At 34.2% G+C, this 13,126-nt stretch overlaps 1 protein-coding gene across 9 annotated transcripts in view; it reads left to right on the forward strand.

Annotated features, from left to right (window-relative positions):
• LOC149064525 (putative phosphorylase b kinase regulatory subunit beta) overlaps window positions 1–13,126 on the forward strand; it is a 231,969-nt gene that overhangs the window by 114,032 nt on the left and 104,811 nt on the right. For 5 of the 9 annotated variants that reach the window (XM_089255135.1, XM_089255139.1, XM_089255138.1 and 2 more), the window contains 3 exons: window positions 9,706–9,803; window positions 10,233–10,244; window positions 12,518–12,664. In XM_089255135.1, coding sequence (XP_089111261.1) covers window positions 9,706–9,803; window positions 10,233–10,244; window positions 12,518–12,664 — 257 coding nt within the window. The remainder of the gene's footprint in view (window positions 1–9,705; window positions 9,804–10,232; window positions 10,245–12,517; window positions 12,665–13,126) is intronic. The other 4 variants (XM_089255137.1, XM_089255133.1, XM_089255136.1 and 1 more) reach the window with 1 other exon arrangement.

The following is a 13,126-nucleotide window of genomic DNA, read 5'->3' on the forward strand; positions in this document are numbered from 1 at the left end:
ATTTTCCTCGAGCCGCGGAGCCCTGGGGAGTGCCCAAGGGCTCCGCGGAGCACCGGTTGAGAACCGCTGCTTTAAACTATTGAAAGAAAAAGAATTTATCAATAATTTTTTTCCTGTATTTTTGATGATTCGAAGTTCATACACTGATTAAAATTTCTAGGCATTTTTTCAGAGCCACATTATAAATTTCATATGGCACATAACTTCTCATGTGTTTTTCAAATTTTTTGTTCTGTTGCTAATGTCATGATGGAGCAGTGTATTGTAGTTATACTGTGCAATTTCATTATGTATTTGAATATTACACAGCACAGTATATATTTTGCATAACTGCAAAATGTGGGTAACTATATAAATTATGTACTTCTGGATGCTCAATATGTGTATGCATTCATATAGCATTTCGAGCATAACTCTTGATAGAATTCTTTTTTGTCAAACTCAGCTTCTCTCTCAATGCAAAGATAAATGGTGATTCTTGATACAATCTGTTCGTAGTCCAATGTTATTAGTAATCTAATGCACAGATGAGAAAATGTATTTCCATATTTTGTCATTTCCAAGATTTTTTCAGCACACAAATCTCATACGAGGCGGCATGTTTTCGAATACCTTGAACATAGAGACGTTTAAATTTTTCCTGCAAAATGGTCAACATATAAAACATGTTTTTGTAGTATAAAGACACTGTACTCTAAAATAATATTTAAAAATCAATTGAAAAAAAAATTGACAATTTCGAAAAAAAAAGTCAATCAAACTTTCGAAACTATAATTGCTATTTATTGTACTCATAAATGTATTGATAGAATAATTAAAAGGCAGAAAAAAAAATTTGCATGAGCCCGTCTTGTTGTATGATCATCTCAGACAAATTGTCGAATTATCTTTTGTGAAAAGAAGTGCAGAACCCCCAAGAGTGTTGTTGCCTGTAGACTGCTTGCTTAGGAGTTGAGAGGTTTACTTGATTTGATCACAAATTCTGTAATAAAGTACAGTAGCCAGAAATTAATGTGTGTCAACTTTTGAAGTATCAACTATATTTCATACTACTTCAGAAATTTTACTTTACACATGAAACAATGAGTGAAATAATAATGTAGATCACAATTTTTATAGCTTATTTAAAACTAAAAACCAATGAAAATAACTACAAATAAGAAATAATCTAATACTCAAACTCTTAACATATTTTTCTGTTTGCACAACACTTATTTACGTTAAACTCTTTCTAAACGTATTTTTTTATTCCATATAATTTTATTAGAGATGTGAGGTGAGAATATTCATTTTTCTTTTAAATAATTTACATTTTTTTACTAATTTCGTGTATATTGTGAAATATAAGTTGCCTGAAACATTACAACCAAAACAATTTTTGGTATAATCCCCCCCCCCCCCATTAATCCTGTTTATGATGAGAGGTTTTAAAAGTTTGGTTACAGAGATTTTAGAAACCTTTAGATTAAATTCTTATATAAACAATTATTTTAAAATTAGATAAATTTTCAGAAATAAGTTCACAACAAAAGAAATTAAACCAAAGTTGATTGATAAAGGAAGCTATTCTTATATAGTAACCTTCATTCTAAGATACAGAACTGTTTTCTTCAATGCACATACACTTAAATATTCTGTATCACTCACTTTTATTTAAAAGTTGTGCAATTCAGCCCCACGTAAAAATCATAAATTGAAACAAAAATCATTCACGAAAATTAAAGTATTTGTATGCTCGACACTGGGTCATAAAATAAAGGGTAGAATTTATCAAATTATTTCATAATTGCTTTAAATTAACCATGTCATCAATAAGTTGCACAAATTTTTCTCGGAATGTAATTTTTTCTACATTTTTAATAGTAATTATACTCTTGCAAATGATGTTTCACAATTAAATAGCATATTCTCTTCCCATCCCCATTGGCACTGTTTACAAACAATGCAGAGTATTGTTTACAAACTGGCATTTCTTTGATGGCTCAATCGAATACACATACATAAACCTCTGCTTTTGAATAGAAAAGTATTTGTAATTTTATATGGGAAAAATAGAAATCTACTTTTTTTTTTCGTGAAATCGGACATTAATATTGTTTCGTAATTAGTTTTAATTCATAATTAGTCGTCACATGGGAAAATGAAGTGGGGATGTTGACAGAGCTTCAGTCCTGGGATGGATTGATCGTAATTTTTTGTTTTTACATTCTAAATTTACATCAAGGGGCCCACAGAAAATCCTGGCATGGGGCCCGGCTTCAGGATGTGGGGGACCTTGGTTGAGGGATAATCAGGGACCACTCAGCAACATTATATATCACACTTTGGATACTTCAATTTGTTTATATAATAATTTTATAAAAGGAAATATAAATAACTGTTAAATAAAGCTTTACACATACCTCATCAACTGCTTGAGAATCATAATCAGATTCCTCCATCTCCCAGAAATGCGATCGAGCATGTTTCTTGTGACGAGGTCGGAACGGATGAAGAGCTGTACCAACGTTACAAACATCTGTTTCTTGAAATTTCTCTAATTCGTTACTTTATTCAATAAAATAAAACTACCAATAACAAAAATAAATAACATGTTGCGGCGATAGCCAACGCGATCGTCCTCCATCTTGTTTTCAAAAACACTCGCAGCAGCAGAGGAAAAAAGAATAAACACGTGATCGATATTGACGAATCAGCATCAAGATCATCATCATCACTTGTTAAACGCCGTGGCCTTGTCACAGCCACTCACTGGTTAGCCGAGAATACCGATTTTTTCTAACATACGCGATAGCATTCATCCGCATGTTATTCGACCGGCCGTTTAACAGTCGCTCCGTGAATACGGCCATAAGAGGTGTGAGGAGCATTTTTGGCCCATTGCCTTATGATTGATGTCCATTGCCATATGATGTGCAATATTCATCCAACAGTTGATACACCGCCTTGCCTTGCATCCCATCTGCCTATATTCAGTGGAAACATGTGGGTTGGAATGGCGCCACTTGTTTTCTTGGCAGTGCCAATGTGTCTCTCTCTGAATGCAGCTGAATTTAGTCTGTACCACCCTAGGATCTGACATTACATTGGTAGACCCACGAAAATTATTTTTCTGTTCCTGCCATTCGTCTGTTCCGTTAGTCGCTTCACTATCGAGTATAGCATTCCTGTTTCTTCTTACGCACTCACTGCCTGTTCGCAAAAAAGAGCCACCTTCCTTTCGCACATTTAAATATTTTTATGGCCATTGTATTACATATATTTTAGGGGACATTATTTTGAGGGACATACAAACCGTGTCTAAGTTAACCAATATGGTGCCTTCCTGCGCACTCATGAAAGAAACAAATCTAGATTTAAAAAAATGTAGAAATTAATATACAGGGTGTTTCAAAAAGAATCATCCAATTTAAAAAACATAGCTATTCAGCTTTTAATCCATTTTGATCGAATGATGTATAGGTAGAGAGAGGGAAATCTCAAGTTTCACACATGTGCTGACAAGTAGCATTAATGCTCTTCAGCCGCAACTTCAGTGTTTGTCAATATTTTCTTTTCCCACAGTTAAAAACTGATTCAGATGACGTCATTTTCCAGCAGGATAGGGCACCACCACACTGGAGCTTGGACGTTCGAGAATTTTTGAACAATCACATTCCTAAATGATGATCGACCGTACGGGACCTGACGATTCATTTGAACATCACTGGCCTCCAAGATCGCCAGACTTCACAGTGTGCGTTTTCTTCTTGTGGGGGTTTATAAAAGACTGCATTTATGTGCCTCCCCTTCCAGCTACATTAGCTGAACTGAAGATATGTATAACAGTGTTGAACTCGATGAAATACGGCACCAATGTGGTGTCTTACTTTTCCATAGTTACAGCATCAATGTGGTACTAACTATTTCAGCACAACAATATTATTATTTATGAATCGTCCCAAAAAAAAATTGTGATGCAAATTACCAACAAATACAATTACAATTATGAGAACTATGAGCACACATTTTGCTCCTTAACATGAGGATATTTAAACTCTTAGGCCAGTGATCAGAATATGGCTTTACAGAGTGTGGTTTCCTACGTCCACAAAATAACCCTTATCTACGGGGAGTGCTAGAGTTAACCATCTTAATGAAAATTTACCACCACATGAACAACCAATAAAAATAATTCACTATAACCAAATTAATACAAGTCACACACACAGTTATAACAGTTGAAGAACATTAAATTTTAATTACTTTTCTTTCAAAGAGATATCTTATCATTACAATAACACCATTTAGAGACATTTAGTTACTTCACAAGCCTGACATTCAGCAAATTCAAATGCAGTCTCTCCGTGCAGGAAATTGCTTTTTCAACATAATTACTAAACAATTTTTACTTTTAACAGAGAAACTTCGACATACTCAATCAAACCATAAATGTGCATTGTCAACGAGGTCATCAGAATTAAGACATCTTAAAGAACTTTTATTCTTAAACGAAAATTTCGAAGGGGGAGTTGGATCTAACCTCAAAGAATCATGATAATATCAAAATATTAATTTCCAGAACCGCCACGAACACAAAATGGTAAATGAGAGGGGAAAACAGGAAATAATCTCACATACCTTCAAATTCCGAGTAACTTGACGTTCTGTCACTCAGGGGTCAGCATTCCGAATCCTCTAGACGTAACAGGAACAGTTCTAAATTAAGTCCAATGGATACCAGGAAGCAGGTGACTTATCCAAGATAGAACTGAACTCTCGGGAACCCTCTCGGTTGAGATAGACTCGTACTCTGGCTCCGCTCTGGACATGGTGACAAACTCCAGGATCAGTATAGACTCGGCGAGTAGCGAACACTTACATTTCACGAGGAAAACTTCATATTTAGAGGGGGGAAAAAGGGGGGACTTCCATCGAAGGGACCGCACTTCTAGTGGGGAGAAAACAGAAGACTGAACCAACCCACTGACGTCTCAAGGGTATAAGTAAACTGAAAAAGTGGGCATGGCTTCGAAATGCGCACACTTTGATTCGTGGCATAAATTTTTACATCACTTTTGACCAATTAAGGTGGAAGGGCAAGTCTAAAACCTGGACAAAACAACGCCCTGAACGAAACTGTCTTCCTATGGGGTGACTCCTCTGACCCCAAGGACAAAGCACTAAATGTTATACAAAAAAGAAAACGCTTAATTACGCTCACACATTTCAAAATAAAAATCAAATTTTACCATTAGATGGGAAATTAAATCAGCGTTCCAATGATAGGTCACATGACATACTTTGATGCATATTCGGCAAAATGATACAGGAAGAATTTTGTCACATGACAAAGAAAATTGAAAAAATTAACACGTGATTTTAAATTCAAGTTGACACATAGAATACATACACAAACACTTTCTTGAAATATCCGTATATTTTTCAATCAAAATTCTAGTTAAACATTAACAATTATCAACGGCACGTGTGTAAGTTTCCTTTTCGAAGAATATGAAATTATTAATAAATTAATGAATCCACAAATAAGTTCAGCGTGCATATCTCATCCTTTAGAAAAACTCTGATGACATGACAAAAAGTTTCAAACACGAAAAGCGGTAATTTTGTGTGTTTCAACAGCAAAAATTAACAAAATAAAAAAAGAAATTCTCTCTCCGCGTCACTTTCGAGATCGGAAACGAAAGTTCGAGAAATGGCCATCTCCTACCTTACTATAGTGGATCAAATTTTTAAATTTTAACAAACTCTTAATTTCTCCAATGAAGATTAGCTCACACTTGACACCAAGGGGACAAAATTGTAGAGGATTAATTTAGACTAATCGGCAAAACTCTCCAATATCGGGATCGTATTCAAAATCAAATATGTTGAAAACACATACAATGTGTACAAAAAATGGGTGTGTAACCTACACGTTTCCAACGAACCCACATTCCCAAACGAACAAGGACAACAAACTAATTTTCCTGAAATACTAAATACACATGTCTACTATTTGACACAAAACATCTCACATAAATACAACATGAATAACTCTCATTACTAAATCTCTATGTTATATGTCAAAAGAGGGGGAAAAGTGTCCTATGACTTTTCCACCTTGGCAACAGTGGATGCAAACATGCTTGCAAAAGTTTGGAATGAATTTCACTACCGTGTATAGACAAATGCCATGCATCCCAAGGTGGACATATTGAGCACCTTTAATTTGGTTTAAACACCCTGTACTTCCCCCCCCCCTCTTTTTAAAAGGGGCACTGTGTATTTCGATTCTCTCCCCCCTTGAATTTCAAGTTATGCATCTGCCTGTTTCTGCTTCAAAAAATGCTTAATTAAAGCTGTGGAATTTCTCTGATGTACTTTACGGGCCCATAATTAATTTTCAAACATACTAAACTATATGAATTTATGCAGTACAATATTAAAAGACAATACACAGACATTTCATTTGTTTCATGCTTGAGAAGATGTAAATAATAAGTTGAAATCGATGTTATCGCATGGATATCCAACTCATAAATAGGTTCAGCCAATTTTGGCTTCATATTTAATTTTCTAGGCTTCGTATCTCAATATTTCAAAAATAACGAATTCAATACAATTTTTAAAATTATTGATGTGGCGGAAAATTCCACTAAATTTCCACATTTGTACAGTGAAATCGTAGTTTTAACAATGGTATCTATGAGGATCATCCTTTTCCTGTCCCTCAAAGTGATGCTAATGATGCCATCTGTTCAAAAATCCTCATTACTGGGCAGATCGAAAAAGTGGCAAACCATTATAAAGGCATATAAACTGACAGGATTAAAGGAGTGACAAATATTGTAAAAGCATGTCTGAAATTTTAGCATCTCCTATAGGCTACATCCCGTGATTTTGTACATCCATAATGTAAGTCATTGGCAAAACTCAAAGAAAATATAGGCAATTTCCAAATTAAATTGTTTATTTCACATCTCCGCATATTATGTTATGTTCGTTAAATAAATAAATTAAAACATAGTTGAACACAATTGCCAAATTCTTGATATATAACATGTAAGACCTCACCTAATTATGTCAGCAAGAATCCACTCAGGCTAAGAGAATCCTGACCACCTCTCTGAGGAATCAGGCGATAATGTCGGCAAGATTGGGATTCACCAATCGGCACATCAATGACACAGCACACAAGATTAGAGGTTAGTTGGCAGGAAGATGACACACCAGAGACACTAGTGAGATCTCATCACATGAAGAAGTTGCCCATCGCTATTCGTTGCAAGAAGCCGTAATCGCATCACGGCTGGACGTATCGCGATAACATACCACCACCTTATCACCTTGTGAACTTAACGTAGATATCTATTAACTATACGTGAGAATTCATCGCCAACTACCCTGACCAGCCGGAATAGCACAAAACACAACACTCGAAAATATTAGTCGAACATGGTTAGAGAACACTGACGTCATCAGATGATGTTGGTGGGTAAGGGTGAGAGCTTCCTGCTCTACACTCAGATCTGCTTGTTGACGAAGCTAGATGAACGGAAGAACGAATGCAATTCTGAAGCTTCAGCCAGGAGTATATATAGCAGCGAAGAACAGGTTTTTTGATGGACCAATCGGCATACTGGATCTACTAAATCTATGACCTCACTCGATAGTTTTGCATATTGATTGAGGAAGTTGATCGGGCTTCTCGCATTGTTTACAAGGCTATGGCAGTTTGAGATCATGGAATTGAGGTGACAGAACGGGAGCCTGCGGGTACCTCCACCCATGAGACAAGGTGATAGAAATATTAAACACATTTCATACAATATATATATATATTTCATTACAGTGAAAATATCGCCAATTAAATATAAACATTATATAAACAAAAATCCTGTGACTCAAACGGGTCCTCTCCCGGGGGGGAACACTCTGTGTTAAGGTTAATATAAAAGGGTTAATGTAACATAAAGCCCTGGGGGCAATATGTTGCAAAATCATTGTCTGAAACACATCACTAGGGAACCATGCTAGCCAAAGTAAGCATTCCGAAAGTGATTGTTGAGGCCCCAAAACCATTGCTGCCTAGCATTTTTAAGTGGCCTATCGTTCAAGTTGGGTTCCGTTCGGCATATATGCAGAATTTGGCGATGATTGATCTAAAATTGTAGATTTGTATAGAGCACACACACACACACACACACACACACAGAAAATCAATTTTATATATATGGATATAGATTTAGTTTTCATAATTGCATTTTTAATTGGGTTGCTGTATTTTTGAAACACACTCGCCTCCAAAAGTTAAGCTTGTGAGGGCTTATATAACATCACGATACACACACCACCATGTCCTTCTGGATTGGACGGTTAAGGGAACACAAATGCATGGTACTTGGGCGCATAGTCCCTTCATGTGTAGCTTTCAGCACACAGTACTAGCAAATATCATTTTACTAAGTGATGCTGCAACAATGGATGTAACAATGATGAAAGTCACTCTGGTATTCCGTTTGATCTATGTTTCTGGTAAGCTGTTTGACTTGCTTGGGAATTGTTTTTGTAATAGGTATATTGTTATAGTAGTTAAGCAGAATCAATGAGCAACTTCCATGACCGTTAATTGCAAGATTGCAATGTCACTTGGTAAGACACTATTTTCTGGTACAGAGTGTCGACGACTCCTAGTAAAGGGGCTGTATGAGTGAGTACCACAAGTTTGTGTTCCACCAACCCATGCGATCTAGAGGGGGCAAGATTAAAGTGGTGTGTCATAATGTTATATAAGCCGTCGCATCCGCAACTTTTAGAGCAAGTGTATATGACATCCATATTTGTTATGGGTATCTTTTTCTCAGCCACCTTTCTTCATGAAAGTAAGAGTTGAAGTTTTAAATTTTTACCACTGGCAAAAATATTTTTTCCCAGGAAATATTTTTTCATTGTTTTACCTTTTTTTTTCCATTATGGCAAAAACTTTCCAATCCTGCTTTGCAGCTTTATAGATTTAGCTACTTAAAAGTATCAATACATTGAATATTATCTAATATATTTTTCAGCTTCAGTGAGTATTATAACAAAATAAAGCATATTTGCACATTTTTATGGAAACCTTCAGTCTAGTTGGAATTTCAAAATTAGCCAGAGGGTGGGATTGTGGCTATGCTTTCCTGATGAGATGTTAGCTACACAAAAATAATTTGAATAGCTGCTGTAAAAAGATTTGACTCAGTTTAACTTGTTTCTCTCAGGTATTACTTATCAATAATTTGTCACATATGCAAGATTAATTGTTGCATTTTATAAATTTTAAATTCCTTTAGTGGGTTATCAATGCAGTCTTGTTAGAATAAATGTATACATAATCTTTTAGAGACTGGTTCTACCTGAAAGGTGAGAAATCAGTGAGGGGTAGTAGATGCTGTAGGTAGAGTCACGTGGTTAAGCTTACCATCTAATAGCTTATTCCTCCCCCACCTTCATCCTGGGGGGAAAAAAATGTGTAACTAGTATAGTAACTGGCAATTTTGTAGTTTTCATAGTATTTTATATTTATGAATTTTCGGATGTTAATATTTTTGTTTTTCTGAATTTTTAATACATTTACAGTGGTGTTAAATTTTTCAAAAAAACCTGTTAAAAATTCTAAAATTATTTCAATGTTATCAAATTTATGGGTTGATTTTAAAAATTATACTATTCCATGCTATTCCACAGTTGATGGCCTTCTACATATAAATGAACTGGATCCTATCAGGAGATACTTACCATCCTATAATAGACCCCGGAAAACGGGTCGATACTCTGCATTTCAGGTAATCTTCAACCACATGAATTTTTTTTGATTCACATGTTTTGCATTTGTGAGCTAAATTATTGCAAGAATTTAGGAAACTTCAATTAAAATTATTGAGTGTTTTTATCTAAACTATCTACTTAATTAAAAAGTCATAAATTGACCATCAAACATATTTCTTTTACTGTCAATTCTTCAGTTATAATGGCACAGCATTTAATAAAAATCTAAATTTTCTTTATGCTAATGTAAATTTCATAAAAAGAACATTCTTTTTTTTTAATTATTACTATTTTTGCATTAAGTTTAGAATTTCTTAGAAATGATAGAGTAAATATAATTTTATTTCTTTTTTGCAGTATTGCTTATACACAAATGATTTATATTTATTTTTTATAAGATATGTGTTTAATTTTTTTTATGCTTGGAATATTTGTTGCTTCGGCAGGGAAAAGCAGTAGTAAGTATGTTAACTTGAATTGAATGGCATGGCTTATTCATTGAGTAGAATTTCAACTCGTATTTTTGTCAAAAAGAAAGCTTGATTTTTCTAATTTTTATGAATTATTAGCATGTGCATGGTATTAATCAACTTCTTCATACCTGCATGTTGAGATATATGTAATATTTATATCTATAACGTTATTCATTAAGCATTTCTTAAGAACTTTTATTTTTTTTTTCAAATGGCATTTCATATTTATATAGACTCATTTAAAGACCTAATGTTAACGTTTCATGCTGCCTACTTGAGGAAATTTTAGTAAAATTTTGTTTGCATTGCCTTTATGAATGTGTGAAAAGCTTCTCATTCCTCTCTTGAAAGCTGGTTTTTTACCTCTCTGTTTAGTGTTGACTGTTGAACAATATTAATTTTAGCATGGAAGAAATCATTGGATGTATATTTGTGTCACATTAAAATTGTTGTAAAGTATTTTATGTTTCTTTTAATTGAATTAAATATGCATTTAAATATATTCTCGGCATGATTTATCAAATCTGTTTGTTATGCCTAAATTCAAAACATGAATATTCCAGAGTATTGTTTACAATAAATGAGCCGATAAAGTATTTAAAAACTATCCAACATTTTGGCTACTAAGCTCTCGTTGATTCTTCTACAAAAATGTTTTACTTTATTCAACAGAGTAACAGTGTAGAAGAGTCCATTACAGGGTCCACGTTTTTTTCAACAAAAAAAGTAACATTATACTGCAACTCTGTAAATGATAGACGGCACTGTAATAACAAAATGAAAGATTTACAGTGGAACCCACTTCTAACATTCAAAAAAATATCATGAAAAAACATTGTAAGTAGAAAATGTTTTAAATGGTAAATCTTAATGAGAATTACTTAGTACTTATTTTTTCATGGCCTCCTCTCTAAGCTGGAATGTTATATACAGAATAGACTGTTTTTAGTAGGTTCCGATCAAGTCTACAAATGGGTAATTACCATATATACTTGTGTATAAGCTGAGTTTTTTTGTAGAAAAATGTGTTTCTCAAGTAGGGGGGGGGGGGGGTCGGCTTATACTCTGGTCAGTTTTTGATGAGAAAATATCGATCCCCGCAATCAGTAGTCATTTTTGTAGCATTGTTTGGAAAACTGGTATTATTGGTATGGGATATGTTCGAACCCCACAGAACCGATAATGTCAAAGCCAAGGCAAAGAAATCGAAAACATCAATGGCTTTGATACCAGGTGGGCTAACATCGATTGTACAGCCTATAGATGTGAGCATCAACAAGCCTCTCAAAGACTATTTGAGGAATTTGTGGATCGAATGGATGAGAGTTCCGATGATAGAGAAACTACAATAAGTGATCCATTGAAGAAACCTGACATTGGACTAGTGTGCCAATGGGTACATGAGGCGTGGAATTCTGTTTCCGCCGATTCTTCAAAAAAGTGTTGCATCAGCAATGCAGTGGACGGAATTGAAGATGATATCCTCTTTGAAAGTGACAATGGCGATGACAGCCCAGATGAGGATAAAAACAAAGATGCGGCACCCCTATGATGATCTGATGGATTACTATCAGCCTGGAGACTCAGGTGAAATGGATTAAAAAGTTTGAATCATTTTCTATTGTAAATTTCCGCAAGCTATTCATTTTGCATGAAAATAATAGTTTATATATAATAGTTTAGAATATAATAGTTTTTTTCTCTAAAATTCACAAATTTTTTGGGGTCGGCTTATACACAGGTTTTCAATTTATTGTGGTTTTGGTGGTCATGAAGTGACTTATATACGAGTATATACGGTAATATATTATGCTAGCCTTGTGGAGCTATATGAGGATTCTACAAATAGCAACATTTACTCATTTAATGTCTATTACATTAACGGATAATTTGGAGTTTCAAGAATTTCATACACAAAAATCTCAGTCAGAATTTAACATAGTTACTACTGTGGGATGCAAGTGACATGGAAGGAAAGCTTAAGGTTTGATAGTCCCCATAGAGTCACTCCTTTGACGGAAGTTGAAAATAGTTTGCAAGCTTTTTCAGAAGTTTCTTCCACAATATATTAAAACTTACATGTGCTTTTCATTATTTTATTCCTTTATCAGGAAAATGCTTTCAATAATTAACTATATGTATATTGAGATTATATACTGTATCCCAAGAAATGCTTATTATCAAACATTATAATTAAATCTTTATGATTTCACATGTGTCAATGTAAATCTGATATAAACATTTTTAAATCTGATTAGGGAACTGCAAGTGACTTAGTGGTGCAAGTTGTACTTATAGCAGAAAGTATGCGACTGCAAGCGATGATGGCGACTTACGGAATCCATACTCAAACACCTCATGAAGTGGAACCTGTTCAGATTTGGTCACCCAATCAGCTTGTAAAGGTATTTGTTCAATGCTATGATTTATTCAAGTCTCCTCTTTAGTTCTGCACATGAAGTTGTTAAATATTCATGAAAAAGATGTGATATTCTTGATCATCTATCTGTGTTGAAAGCTTCAGTTTAAAAATTTTGAGCTCAAATAACTTTTGATATTTTACTGACTTTTCTGATTTTAAATTGATAGCTGTTTCATTTTTACATTTTACAATTATTTTTGTAACTTACTTTACTGTGATATATTTTTTAAATTATGAATTACAGTAAAACCTCTCTACAACGATGCTCAATTTAATGATAAATCCCTCAAAAACGATATTTTTTCCAGTCTTGTTTTTAAATGTCTATACTCTAATGTTAAACTTCTGCTTCTAGATATTATAACAGTACTTTTTCTTAGTCCACAGGGTATCGTTATATCGAGCTTTCACTGTATTCATTTTCTGTTTGCATTAAAATTTCTAT

This window comes from Pholcus phalangioides, unplaced genomic scaffold (genome assembly GCF_987345545.1).
Source record: "Pholcus phalangioides strain wild (caught in Gottingen) unplaced genomic scaffold, Ppha-v1.0 ptg000042l_1, whole genome shotgun sequence".
In the NCBI taxonomy this organism is placed as follows: Eukaryota; Metazoa; Arthropoda; class Arachnida; order Araneae; family Pholcidae; genus Pholcus; species Pholcus phalangioides.